We start from the raw sequence: 13670 nt of genomic DNA, 5'->3' as shown, positions 1-13670 counted from the left end.
GGCTATAGATCGCCCGCGCAGACCCTCCCCGCCGCGGGAGGACTTACCGCTGCCGCTTGAATTGCCGCCGTTTTTCTCTGCCCTGTTCCACTCGCGTCTGCGGGGAAACGGAGCTTCAAAGGGCCTTACTGGTCGGCGCAGGGTCTACTTCCAAGTAGCCCTGTACGTTTGCCCTTTTGCCGGGTTTGTTGGGGCCAACCCCTACGCTCCCAGCCTCCACAACTTCTGTCTTCCGGATCTTCTGCGCTTCTTCAGAGAGCGCTAAAGAAGAAACCGTCCTGCTCAATGCAGGGCCGGGAAAAAACTGGCGGGTCCTGGGAGGCATAGGCCACTCCCCCTCCGGATCGTTTGAAGAACCCGACCCTGTAATGAGGAGGAGCCTATACCCAGTAGTCGGACCGACCCACTGTCCAGACCACCGGAGAATATATCAGCTCAGCATCTACCTTAAAGTGCTTCTTGAATTATAATTGTCATCAGCCGCCCTGAGCCACTTGTGGGAAGGGCGGGATATAAATTCTAAATAAATAAATAAATAAATAAAAAATCATAAAACCTTACTCCCATACTTTTTACTTTCTCCTATGTGGCCACAGTGGCGTGATGAAGATTTCTGTTTGTCTGCTTTATATGTCTTGGTTATTTCTCCCCCTTTTTTCGGTGGGGAAAAAATATTAAAAAGTTTGTCAAATCTTAGATTTCAGCAAAATTCTCACAGGGGGCTTGAATAATGGATCCCAGAAGCAAGTCTTTTGGGGGGTGGGGGTATGAAAGAGCACAATAAAATGGTTCCGGAGCTCTGCTACTGTGAGTTCCTGTCCAAAACGAGGCCTGTTTAGATGGATGTCTGGTCCAACATGCTGCTTCTTACAACATATTTGCAGTAATAGCGCACTGTTACCACAAGCAATAATGAAATTGGCCTCCTTGTGGCGGATATAAAGCAATTTGGTCACTAGAGCTTTACCTGAGCCAGTGCCGGATTAAACCCTGTGGAGGCCTTGAGGCAGTTGAAATCTTGAGGGCCGCCTCAAAAATTATCTCAGAATCTGAGTGCCCATCCCCCGCCCCCTGCTGCAGCCTGCAGGCACCTTCTTAAAAGCCCCTTTTACTAGGCTGTGGAGGAGAGGCAAATTTGGCGACAACGCCAGCAGCAGCCACACCAGGCAAATTGGGCAAAGAGCAGCTCAGTTGCTGGCTGTGCGTGCAGGCTGGGAGGGCTGCAAGCAGGGGGAAAATGACGGGGTGGGGGTGGGGAGCTAGCCCGGGGACCCTAAAGGCGTGGGACTAATTAATCCAGCTCTGACCTGAGCACTTAGACAGGTATACACGTGTACGTGTAGGATACACATGTGTTCACTATAACATGTGAACAGGGCTCCGGTTTGTTGTCAGGATATCTTCTGTGGTAGGATTCACCAGATATAGTCGAAGTTCAAATAAGACAGACACCAGGTAACAAGCTTAAAAGATTTATTTCACAGGCAAATGGTGATCACAGAAACAAATCTGCAAAGAGACATCACACCTTCGCTAGGGGTGTACCCTGCAATTATACGTTTAGGTTACATAGCACTGAGCGAGCACAAAAGCTGTAGCCTGAACTGAAATTTAAGACTTCTGAGTAAATTTCCACAGCAAAGCCCCACACATTCCAAGGGGCTATTTGCATAAAGCCACATCCTTGGCATCTGCTACCCTCTTCTGGAGTTGTTTACCCAGATGGTCTCTGCTGACTCCCCTCAATAAGAACAAAGTTTGAGTCCAGTGGCACCTTTAAGACCAACACAGTTTTATTCAAGACAGGAGAGCCAGATTGGTGTAGTGGTTAAGTGTGCGGACTCGTATCTGGGAGAACCGGGTTTGATTCCCCACTCCTCCACTTGCAGCTGCTGGAATGGCCTTGGGTCAGCCATAGCTCTGGCAGAGGTTGTCCTTGAAAGGGCAGCTGCTGTGAGAGTCCTCTCAGCCCCACCCACCTCACAGGGTGTCTGTTGTTGGGGGAGAAGATATAGGAGATTGTAAGCCTCTCTGAGTCAGAGAGAAGGGTGGGGTATAAATCTGCAGTCTTCTTTTTTTGAGCAGGAAAGCACAGTAACACAGTTCCAGCACAGTAACACAGTTCAGGGGGTGCGGCCTAATAGGCAAATGAGTTCCTACTGGGCTTTTTCTACAAAAAAAGGGGGTCATTTTGTAGAAAAAAGGTGATGGAGCTCATCTGGGGATGGTTATACAGCTGCACCTACTATTCAATGGACAAGGTAGGTAGGTGGGGAGGAGGAGGAGGAACTCTCAGAAAGGTTCAGGAGCTGTGCTCCTGTGAGCTCCTGCTGAATTCAAGGCCTGGTCTTAAAGGTGCCAATGTACTCCAGCTTTGTTCTACTGCTTCAGACAAACACGGTTGCCCACCTGGATCCAGTGTCCTTGCTGTCTGTTTTAGTCCTTTTATTGGTATCCCACACAAATGCTATCCAGACCAAATGTTCTTTCAGTTTGTTAATGTCACTATTTTGCCACTGGATTCTAATTTTATACCACCTTGCATTCTAAACCACTGCCTACAAGCTATAAGCAGCTTTGCTCACTGTACCCCATTCCATTGTCTGATGAAGTATGCATGCATACGAAAGCTTACGTTCTGAATAAAACTTGGTTGGTCTTAAAGGTGCTACGGGACTCCAACTTTGTCCTACTGCTTCAGACCAACATGGCTACCCACCTGGATCAGTCTCCTGGAATTGTTTACCGAGATGGTTTTAGCTGACTCCCCCTAGAAAAGCTTTATCTCAGAGCTTAGGATGAGCTTGTTCTCTACACTTCTGCTTTTGTCAGCAGGGGCCTACTTGCAAGTTGCAAAGCAATTAAACATAAGAACATAAGAGAAGCCATGTTGGATCAGGCCAGTGGCCCATCCAGTCCAACACTCTGTCACAAAGTGGCCAACCGCCCCCCCCCCCCAAACAGGTGCCATCAGGAGGTCCACCACTGGGACCAAGACACCAGAAGCCCTCCCACTGTTGCCTCCCCCCAAGTGCCAAGAATACAGAGCATTGCATGCCCCAGACAGAGTTTCATCTATACCTAGTGGCTAATAGCCTCTGAACATGGCACTGGCTATGCGATGCTGCATTTTTATACTTCACTTCCCATCTTCTGTCTTGAGTTTGACTAATGCTAAATTATTATATTATACACCCGAACTTCAGTGATAGCCACTGGACAATTTAATTTTGTAAGAGTTTAGATGAAAAGTACATGTTGGGAGGGGGGGGGGAAGACTGGTTAAATTCTCCCTCACTCCCACACAAATGGAATGCTGACAGCAGACGTTATTCTTCAGAAAACTGCTTGCAACATTAAGCTTTTGGAGATCTGTGGACTACAGATGTGAAGGCAATGACAACTTTAGTAATCCACATGGAAAGGATATTCCTTGTGCTCGGCACACCTGCAAAAAAAGAATGCAGAGGTTTTTAAAAGTTTTTTTTAAAGTCGTTGAGTAAATTGGCGGCACTCCCTGGTTGGATGAATCTGGAAATAACCAACAATTCTTTGAAGTTACAGAAACAGAATTTATTTTTTTAAAGACCAGTTTTATGTATGTACAGGCCTCTGAGCCAGAGTTTATGTTGTAAGCCGCCCTGAGCCCACTCCTGGAATAGGAGAGGGTATAAATAAAATAATAAAAATAATAAATAAAGGAAGACCCTGTATGTAGGGTTGCCAATCCCCAGGTGGGGGCAGGGGATCCCCCAGTTTGGAGGGCTTCCCCCCGTTTCAGGGTCATCAGAAAACAGGGAGAGGGGAGGGAAATGTCTGTTGGGCACTCCATTATTCCCTACAGAGACCCATTCCCATAGGGTATAATGCTGAATTAATCTGCAGGTATCTGGGGCTCTGGGGGGGCTGTTATTTGAGGTAGAGGCACCAAATTTGCAGCATAGCATCTGGTGCCTCTCCCCAAAATAACCCCCAAGTTTCAAAAAGATTGAACCAGGTGGTCCAATTCTATGAGCCCCAAAAGATGGTGCCCCTATCCTTCATTATTTCCTATGGAAGGAAGGCATTTAAAAGATGTGTGATCCCTTTAAATGTGATGGCCGGTGCTACCTTTGGAGTTCAATTATGCGTGTCAGAACCTTGCTCCTGGCTCCGTGCCCAATGTCTCCTGGCTCCACCCTCAAAGTCCCCAGATATTTCTTGAATTGGACTTTGCAACGCTACCTGTATGACACAATTACAAAGCTTATATCGGGCTTTATGTCTGGGTCCCATATAGCGTTCCCTCTAAGCTGAGTTAGTGTGAGCTAGCTCACGGTTTTTTAGCTTGAGGTTGACAGATTTATGTCTTCGCTCAGAAAAATGGCCCCAGAGCACACTAACTTATGCTGTAGCTCACAACTTTCATGCCAGTAGCTCACAAAGTCGAATTTTTGCTCACAAGACTCCACAGCTTAGAGGGAGCACTGGCATACAACCAACCATGGCACAGATTTCATAGCATTACCTTATTTGGAGGACCTAAATACTTCAAAGTTATTGTGGCAGCAGCTGATTGGTTAAGATTTGCTGCAGCACTGAGTATGCGCAAAGCTGAAATGAGTACATGACCCACTCTGCCTCAGGTTAATGGTTCCGCTGCTGACGTGGCCAACCAGAACCAGAACTTCCCATTACAAAGTGCTGAATTGTTTATCCATCAGGAAGAGCTATTTGCTGGCAGAGAAGTCACCATGCTGGAACTTTCTTCACTTCAATAAAGCACGCTTAGACCCAGGGGTGGAATTCTAGCAGGAGCTCCTTTGCATATGAGGCCAAACCCCCCTGAGGTAGCCAATCCTCCAAGAGCTTATTAAAAAAAAGCCTTGTAACCTCTTGAAGGATTGGCTACATCAGGGGGGTGAGGCTAATATGCAAAGGAGCTCCTGCTAGTATTCCATCCCTGCGACCCAGAGCAGCCATTTTTGTTGGCAGACCTCGATCCTGTAATGCTGCGTTCAAGGGCTAAAAGCAGAGCTGGCATGCTTAACTGTCAGCACACATAACTACACCAAAGCGCTTGATGTGCCTGAACATGACACAATATTGCCTGACAGAAATACCACTGGAATATCATGGTCAGTACTGTCTACTCAGATTGGCAGCAACTCTCCAGGGTCACAGGTGCTCTGGGGCCAGTTTGGCGTAGTGGTTAAGTGTGTGGACTCTTATCTGGAAGAACTGGGTTTGATTCCCCAATCTTCCACTTGCAGCTGCTGGAATGGCCTTGGGTCAGCCATAGCTCTGGCAGAGGTTGTCCTTGAAAGGGCAGCTGCTGTGAGAGCTCTTTCAGCCCCATCCACCTCACAGGGTGTCTGTTGTGGGGGGAGAAGATATAGGAGATTGTAAGCTGCTCTGAGTCTCTGATTCAGAGAGAAGGGCGGGGTATAAATCTGCAGTCCTCTTCTTCATTCTCATCACATGTGACTGGATCCTTTTAATTGGGAGATGCTGGGTTCTGAACCCTGGAACTTCTGAATATAAAGTAGGTGCGCTAACACTAAGCCACAGCCCCTCCATTCATCATCCTGCGGAGTATGAAGAGTGAAGACTTACGGGGGCATTGAATAGACTCTCATGTTTCTGTTCAAAGATAACAGCGTTTCCATGTCTTCATCAGATAGTTTGAAGTCGAATACCTGAAAAAAACAACAAAACAAAAAAATATAACTTGTTGAACATCTGTGACTAACAGAACCCTTGAGTTTAAAATGAATTGTAATTTCTGTTTAGGCAGAACACAGAATGGCATGGAAACTTATTTACTTTTAATCTCATTGATCTATGCCAGGGACAGCCAAATTGCATCTTGGGAGCCACATGTGGCTCTTACACACATATTGTGCGGCTCTTGAAGCCCTCACCACCCTGTCAGCTGGCTGAGAGAAGGTATTTCTTCCTTTAAATCACTTCAGCAAGGTAAGCCAGCTGGCGGCTTGGAGAATGCATTTAAAAGTAAACTTCTTTCTTTCCACTTCTCCCTCCCCCATCTTTCTTTCTTTCTTTCTTTCTTTCTTTCTTTCTTTCTTTCTTTCTTTCTTTCTTTCTTTCTTTCTTTCTTTCTTTCTTTCTTTCTTTCTTTCTTTCTTTCTTTCTTCCTTCCTTTCTTCCTTCCTTTCTTCCTTTCCTTCCGTTAGAATATGGAATAATTTTGGGGTGGGGAATGGATAAAAAACTTTAACCCAGAACCTGGACTAAATAAATAAACTTCTGATCTCCTTTATCAGAAGACTGAGACCTGTCATGACTAGAGAGATTGGGCATGTTGTTACATAAGAATCACCACACAGAGAGAATGATCATATCCTGCATTGTGAATAAGCAGTAAAGTGTTGCCTCAGGACAGCCAAAGAGACATTTCGTTTCTGCATGGCTGCCTTGAAGTTATGCTCCCTCACAAGTGGGTTTATTAACTACCACAAAAGACAGAGCAAACATTTAGAGGTCAGATATATTTTTTCAGCCTTCAAGACTTTTTAAATTTTAAATGACCGCTTTTAAAAATTATTGCTCTTGGAAAACCTAACCTTAAACACTTTCACATTTCCTCGTTATTTTATTAACACCATGACAAAATTATTGTAGCATATAAACAGGCAGTAATTTCATTATTGTTTTAAAAGGTTTTTAAAAAGAAAAGTGCACATAGTTGGATATTGCAGCCAGTCGAGAATAGGTTGTGCAAATTAAAATTTACATATAAACAGGGCTTTTGGGGGGGGTAGAAAAAGTCCAGCAGGAACTCATTTGCATATTAGGCCACATCCTCCATGTCACCGTTGTTTCAAACAAGGAACTCATTTGCATACTAGGCCACACACCCCTGACATCAAGCCAGCCAGAACTGTGTTCCTTTGCATTCCTGCTCAAAAAACCCCCTGGATATAAAAAACAATGACCAGAACTTCATCAACATAGTTTGCACCAGTGTTCCCTCTAAACTCAGTTAGCATGAGCTAGCTCACAGATTTTTAGCCTCCAGCTCACACATTTTTGTCTTAGCTCAGGAAAAATGGCCCAGAGCACACTAATTTATGCAATAGCTCACAATTTTAATGCCAGTAAGCTCACAAAGTAGAATTTTTGCTCACAAGACTTTGCAGCTTAGAGGGAACATTGGTTTGCACAGTGTTTTTTAATGAGTCCCGGTGCTCCTTGTGTGAGAAGAAGCAAGCTGCACCCCCACCACCACAGTGCCTGAAAACAAGCATGTGCAGAGCGAAGGGATAGGATCCAAGCCTTAGTCTTTAAGATGTCACATGATTTCTTTTCACTTGATCCCTATATCATTATTTCATCTGACATTTGTTGAGTGGGGCGTGGATTTACAGGTATGTAGAAACCATCTTCCCCCTTGTCCTGCCTGCTTCCAAGTCAAATATGGCTGCTCACCTGTAAATTCTCCTTGAGACGGTGTGGTTTGTCTGTCTTTGGAATCACGGGCACATTTCTCTCAATGTGGAATCGGAGCAGAACCTGCATAGTCACAGATTAAAAACAAATCTGTCTCAAAACATACATGCTACAGATTCGCTAAATTATTCCCCGCAGATAAATAAATAACATGGGATGCTAGCGGTTGTCCTGTCTGAGACTTAGGACCAGGGCTTTCTTTTGTAGCAGGAACTCTTTTGCATATTAGGCCGCACAACCCTGATGTAGCCAATCCTCCTGGAGCTGACAGGGCTCTAAGTACAGGGCCTACTGTAAGCTCCAGGAGGAATGGCTACATCAGGGGCTGGGGCCTAATAGGCAAAGGAGGTCCTGCTAGAATTCCTTACAGGGCTTTTCGTACAGGGCCTACTGTAAGCTCCAGGAGGAATGGCTACATCAGGGGGTGGGGCCTAATAGGCAAAGGAGGTTCTGCTAGAATTCCTTACAGGGCTCTTCGTACAGGGCCTACTGTAAGCTCCAGGAGGAATGGCTACATCAGGGGGTGTGGCCTAATAGGCAAAGGAGGTCCTGCTAGAATTCCTTACAGGGCTCTTCGTACAGGGCCTACTGTAAGCTCTAGGAGGAATGGCTACATCAGGGGGTGTGGCCTAATATGCAAAGGAGCTCCTGCTAGAATTCCTTACAGGGCTCTCAGTACAGGGCCTACTGTAAGCTCCAGGAGGAATGGGTACATCAGGGGGTGGGGCCTAATATGCAAAGGAGCTCCTGCTACAAAAAAAGCTTTGCTTAGAACAAGTGGTGCCAAGTTTAGACATCGCTTTGCGAAGAGCTCACAGGTCAGCGGGGCCCTTCTGCAACAAGCTGCAAGACAGAAAAGGACATATCCATATTGTGGCTGTTTCCCACCACACTAATTCTCATGAGGGAAACGTTATGGGAGGGAGAAATAGCTTACCACCAATGTTCCCTCTAAGCTGCAGAGCCTTGTGAGCAAAAATTCTTCTTTGTGAACTACTGGTACTAAAGTTGTGAGCTACTGCCATTTCGTTGTGCCTTACATGGGAGGCTCTAAGCCAGGGGTGGCCAGACTGCTAATGTAAGAGCCACATAGAATAAAGTCAGATGTCTGAGAGTCACAAGATGTGAACGTAAGATGTTTGAGAGCAGGAAGGAAGGAAGTCAAATAGATGAGGGGAGGGGAGAGGAGTTGGAAAGAAAGCAACTTTAAATGCGTTCTCCAAGCTGCCAGCTGGCTTAGCTTGGAGAAGTGATTTAAAGAGAGAAACGTTTTCTCCAAGCCAGCTGATGGGGTGGTGGGGGCTTCAAGAGCGACACAATACACAATATGTGTGAAAGAGCCACATGTGGCTCTCAAGCCGATGTTTGAGAGAAGGAAGGAAGGAAGGAAGGAAGGAAGGAAGGAAGGAAGGAAGGAAGGAAGGAAGGAAGGAAGGAAGGAAGGAAGGAAGGAAGGAAGGAAGGAAGGAAGGAAGGAAGGAAGGAAGGAAGATAGATTGGGGAGGAAAAGGTGGAAAGAAAGAAATTTAATTTTAAATGCGTTCTCCAAGCTGTCAGCTGGCTTCCCTTACTGAAGTGATTTAAAGAGAAAAATGCCTTCTCTCAGCCAGCTGACAGAGTGGTGGGGGCTTCAAGAGCCACACAATATGTGTGAAAGAGCCACATGCGACTCCCGAGCCGCAGTTTGGCCACCCCTGCTCTAAGCAAAGACCTTTGTTCAGACAGATTTCAGTTACCTGAGCAGATGTCTTGTTGTACTTGTCTGCAATCTTCTTTATGGTAGGGTCCTCCAGCAGAGAAGTATAGCTTGTTTTCCCAAGAGTGCTCCTATAAGCAGAAAAGAAGCAAAAAATACCTCTTTGGGCATCAAGTGGTTTGTTGTACACACGCAAGGCCTTTTCTGATGGTTTGTGAGAAACAGAACTGTGGATTTGAGAAGCTACCATGTTCCCAATGGTTGTCCCTAAGCAGGTGGCTACAAACAGCCTTGCTAGTACTTGGATGGGAGACCACCAAGGAAGTCCAAGGTTGCTATGCAGAGGCTGGCACTGGCAAACCACCGCTGTTTGTCTCTTGCCTTGAAAACCCTACGGGTTGGCTGTGATTTGGCTGCACGTTCCACCGCTGAACCTTGTTGAAATTGGTTAAATTTGGTTGGCCGTGACTTATTTGTTCCATCAATTTCAACGGGACTTGGGGTTGGATCCTATTAATCTGTTAGCGCAGAGCTGGTGGGTCACAGCTCTCTCACTGGAGCAAAGTTCCTAATTTCAGATGTCACAAAATGGATTCTTAGGACCAGGCAACCAGGGCGTTTTTTTTGTAGCAGGAACGCCTTTGCATATTAGGCCATGCACCCCTGATGAGCCAATCCTCCTGGAGCTTACACTAGGTCCTGTACAAAGAGTCCTGTATGCTCCAGGAGGATTGGCTACATCAGGGGTGTGAGGCCTAATATGCAAAGGAACTCCTGCTACAAAACGCCCCCCCTGCTTAGGACCCTGTTTAACCCATATGTTATATCTGTTTATTACTGGAATGTATACAATCAGGCTATATACAGGCACCAACCACCACCACTACTACTAATGAAAACGAATATATAAATATCTTATATTGACATAGACCCTCGGTCCATCAAAGTCAGGACTGTCTGCTCAGACTGGCAGCTGTCAAGAGTTATCCTCTCTGTATCCCTCTTGCCATAGTTTTGCTGTAACAGTACTATTTGGCTTGAATGCATTCCTGCTTAGCTCATCTTGCTTTCTGCATGTTTATCTGAGGAACTTATTGAAGCTGTTTCTACCAACCAAGGTCAGCCGCTAATGAAGTACAGATAACCACCTGGACTCCAAGACCTGGGGTGTGTGGGTACCGCCAAAAGCTGCCGTTGCTTTGCTGCGCTTTGCACTTGAATTGTAATGGTTAGGGTGAGGGGTTAAATAGAGAGACATTGGGCTAAGACGTTAGTCTTAGCAAGGATCTGGTGTACTGCCTTACGATACCTGGAATAAACTACTGAACTGTGGACCTGAGTTGAGTTGGGGTTCTGACAGCAGCAGCTCTCCAGGGTCTTAGGCTAAGGCTGCCAAGCCCCCAGTCCGGGCAAGAGTTCCACCCTGGAGGTTCCCAACCACATTGGGCTGGTGGAGGGAACTTCTCCCTACATCACCGGCGCGCTGATGTCACCCGGAAGTGATGTCATCATGCCAGCAATGGCATGCAGCGGCCGCTCTAGCCATTTGGGAGAGAAAACTCTATGATACAATAAGTACCATAGAGTTTTCCCCTCCCAAATGGCTAGAGCATCCGGGAAAACCATAGAGTTTTCTCAAAAACACCTAGAGCGGCTGTCTGCAGCATTGCCGGCACGATGACATCACTTCCACTCCGACACTGAGAGGATTTGGCAACCCTATCTCAGGCAGAGGTCTTTTACATAACCTGCTACTTTTTAAAACTGCAGGTGCTGGGGACTGAAACTGGGACCTTCTGCGTGCCAAAAGATGCTCTACCACTGAGCCATGACCCCTTCTGCAACAGTACATTAAAATCAGCCCTTTAGGACTCAGCTTTCTGTGGCCAGGATCCATGGACCTGAAGAGTAGTAAAGCTTGAAAACTCTCTTACACTGGGTTACCAGGTGAGCCAAAGGGGCTGTGTGCACAGACGGTGATCCCTTTGGAAAGGCAGAAATTGATCAGTGTTTCCTGGGTAAGGTACGGGTGACATTCAATCTGCAAACATAAAAGAACAACATGTTTATCTCGCAGCACATTACTCGGAGGCTCAGAAGAACCAGACTTGAGCAACTGGTTTTTTCCTTCTAATTTATCATCCTTGCCGCTTCTTTTTGCAAACTAACTCTGTTTTCTGTACAAACATACAACTTCCACTGACAATAAAAGAACCCTTTTTTTTAATTGTGAGCTACCTGTTTGACTACCATGCAAATTGTGGGAGAAAAGTTTTATTGTTATTGTTTAGATTTATATCCCACCCTCCCCATCGAAGCAGGCTCAGGGCAGCTCACATATTGCTCAACGATCTTCTTGGAAACTCCGTTTTCTCTGGCAAAATTATGGAACCAACATAGTTCATGCCTTACCTGGTTATTTGCAGGGATGTACCTTAAACCAGGTTTCTTCAAGATTCTTTCTATCTGCTCACAGTTGAAGTTCGAGATCCCAACTGCTTTAGCCAGGCCTGCGTCCACCAGGTCTTCCATTCCCTAAAATTACAAAGAAGACTAAATTCACAAAGAGGCTGTCCTTGGAGACACGTCACAACCTTTTAATTGTAACACAAAACAGACTAAAGAATGATGGTTTTGTTTGTCAGCTTGTACGTGTGTTTGGGAGGAACCAAAGAAACAGAGCTGGGTGGAAACCTCAGCTAATTTGACTGCTGGGCCATAGGTAGGTAGGTGTGATGCAGGTCTGCGGCTGATTGGATGGAATATCACATGACCCAGGCAGGTAGCTCTTGGCTTTAAAGCATTCACATATGACACAGTCATGTGGCGGCCTGTGAAAGGATCGTGTAGATAGCTTTGGGTATGATCAGAGTGCAGGATTCGGTAAAGGATATAGGGAAAGGGACTTGCAACTAAAGCTTTGGATCAGGGAAGCATTCCAAACTTGGCTGCTGGCTTTATAAGGACATAAGAGAAGCCATGTTGGATCAGGCCAGTGGCCCATCCAGTCCAACACTCTGTGTCACATAAGAAGATAAGAGAAGCCATGTTGGATCAGGCCAATGGCCCATCCAGTCCATCACTCTGTGTCACACAATGGCCAAAACCCAGGTGCCATCAGGAGGTCCACCAGCAGGGCCATAAGAACATGAAAGAAGCCATGTTGGATCAGGCCAATGGCCCATCCAGTCCAACACTCTGTGTCACATAAGAGCAGCCATGTTGGATCAGGCCAAAGGCCCATCCATTCCAACACTCTGTGTCACATAAGAGAAGCCATGTTGGATCAGGCCAATAGCCCATCCAATCCAACACTCTGTGTCACATAAGAACATAAGAGCAGCCATGTTGGATCAGGCCAAAGGCCCATCCAGTCCAACACTCTGTGTCACGTAAGAACATAAGAGAAGCCATGTTGGATCAGGCCAATGGCCCATCCAGTCCAACACTCTGTGTCACATAAGAGCAGCCATGTTGGATCAGGCCAAAGGCCCATCCAGTCCAACACTGTGTCACACAGTGGCCAAAAAAACCAACTGCCATCAGGAGGTCCACCAGTGGGGCCAAGACACTAGAAGCCCTCCCACTGCTGCCTCCAAGCACCAAGAATACAGAGCATCACTTGCCCCAGACAGTGTTCCATCTTTACCCTGTGGCTAATAGCCACTGATGGACCTCTGCTTCAAGAAGTCCAATAGAGCAGGAGGGGGATTCCAGCAAGGTAACTGTGGCTTCCTTTTCTGAGGCATTCTGCAGCATGGGGATGAAAAATGGAGGCAAGGTGTCTGTGGAGAATATAACAATAGGACACCCAACCAAAGACCCTCAAAAAAATCTTTCTCCAACTTCTTTTGGAGCTCAGTCAGCATATTCATTTCTGATGCAGAACACTCACCATAAATCTTCTTTAAGATACCTTTTTAAAATCTCTTTTTATTTAACTTTTATGTTCATTTTTTAAACAGAAAGAAAAAAAGGGGAAGGGAAGTACACACGGAATATTAATTTTGTACAAGGTGACGGCCACAAGAATATTCTATAATAACACCTACGATAGATGATTGGATTATAAAAATTGCTGAATTAGTGAAATTGACTGCTTTAATTAGGGAAAAGTCTTTAAATATATTTATAAAGAACTGGAAACCTTTGATTGACTTTTTGCAGGGACCTGGAAAAAAATAACTTCTTCCAGATTTCTGGAGTGAATAGCAAAGACATTATAGATAGATAAAAGAGAAGATTTGGTTTATAAGGCTGTAGTAATGGAATAAGTTAATGTGTATTTTTTCCCTCCTTTTCTCTCTTCCCCCTTTTTTCTTTATTATACCTTCATGTGCCCCAGAGTGTGGTAAAGAAATCTAAGATTTAGGATCTGAATAAATCTCAAGTCTCGCCACACGGGGGAGTATTCAATAGAAACCCTCAATAGCTCCTCTTCAAGTGCATACAGGAGGAATGGGAAAGAGAACTCTTCAATTCCCCTAGCAATCTGCTTTCTGCTACCATCCAGGCCCGTAGC

The 13670-nt window shown here is 45.7% G+C and overlaps 1 protein-coding gene across 3 annotated transcripts in view; it reads right to left on the bottom strand.

Annotated features, from left to right (window-relative positions):
• LOC132576579 (1,5-anhydro-D-fructose reductase-like) overlaps positions 1 to 13670 on the bottom strand; it is a 71934-nt gene that overhangs the window by 41131 nt on the left and 17133 nt on the right. The window contains exons 5-10 of one of the 3 annotated variants that reach the window (XM_060245886.1): positions 11561 to 11683; positions 11083 to 11189; positions 9189 to 9279; positions 7432 to 7515; positions 5596 to 5678; positions 1457 to 3448 (exon numbers count right to left, since the gene is read on the bottom strand). The exons of the other annotated variants lie outside the window; for them this stretch is intronic. Coding sequence (XP_060101869.1) covers positions 3406 to 3448; positions 5596 to 5678; positions 7432 to 7515; positions 9189 to 9279; positions 11083 to 11189; positions 11561 to 11683 — 531 coding nt within the window. The 3' untranslated portion in view covers positions 1457 to 3405. Of the gene's footprint in view, positions 1 to 1456; positions 3449 to 5595; positions 5679 to 7431; positions 7516 to 9188; positions 9280 to 11082; positions 11190 to 11560; positions 11684 to 13670 lie in introns of those variants that run through there. 3 annotated transcript variants of the gene reach the window in all.

This window comes from Heteronotia binoei, chromosome 8 (assembly GCF_032191835.1).
Source record: "Heteronotia binoei isolate CCM8104 ecotype False Entrance Well chromosome 8, APGP_CSIRO_Hbin_v1, whole genome shotgun sequence".
Taxonomy (NCBI): domain Eukaryota; kingdom Metazoa; phylum Chordata; class Lepidosauria; order Squamata; family Gekkonidae; genus Heteronotia; species Heteronotia binoei.
The sequence above is the reverse complement of the archived record's forward strand: the minus strand, read 5'-3'. Positions and strand labels throughout refer to the sequence as shown.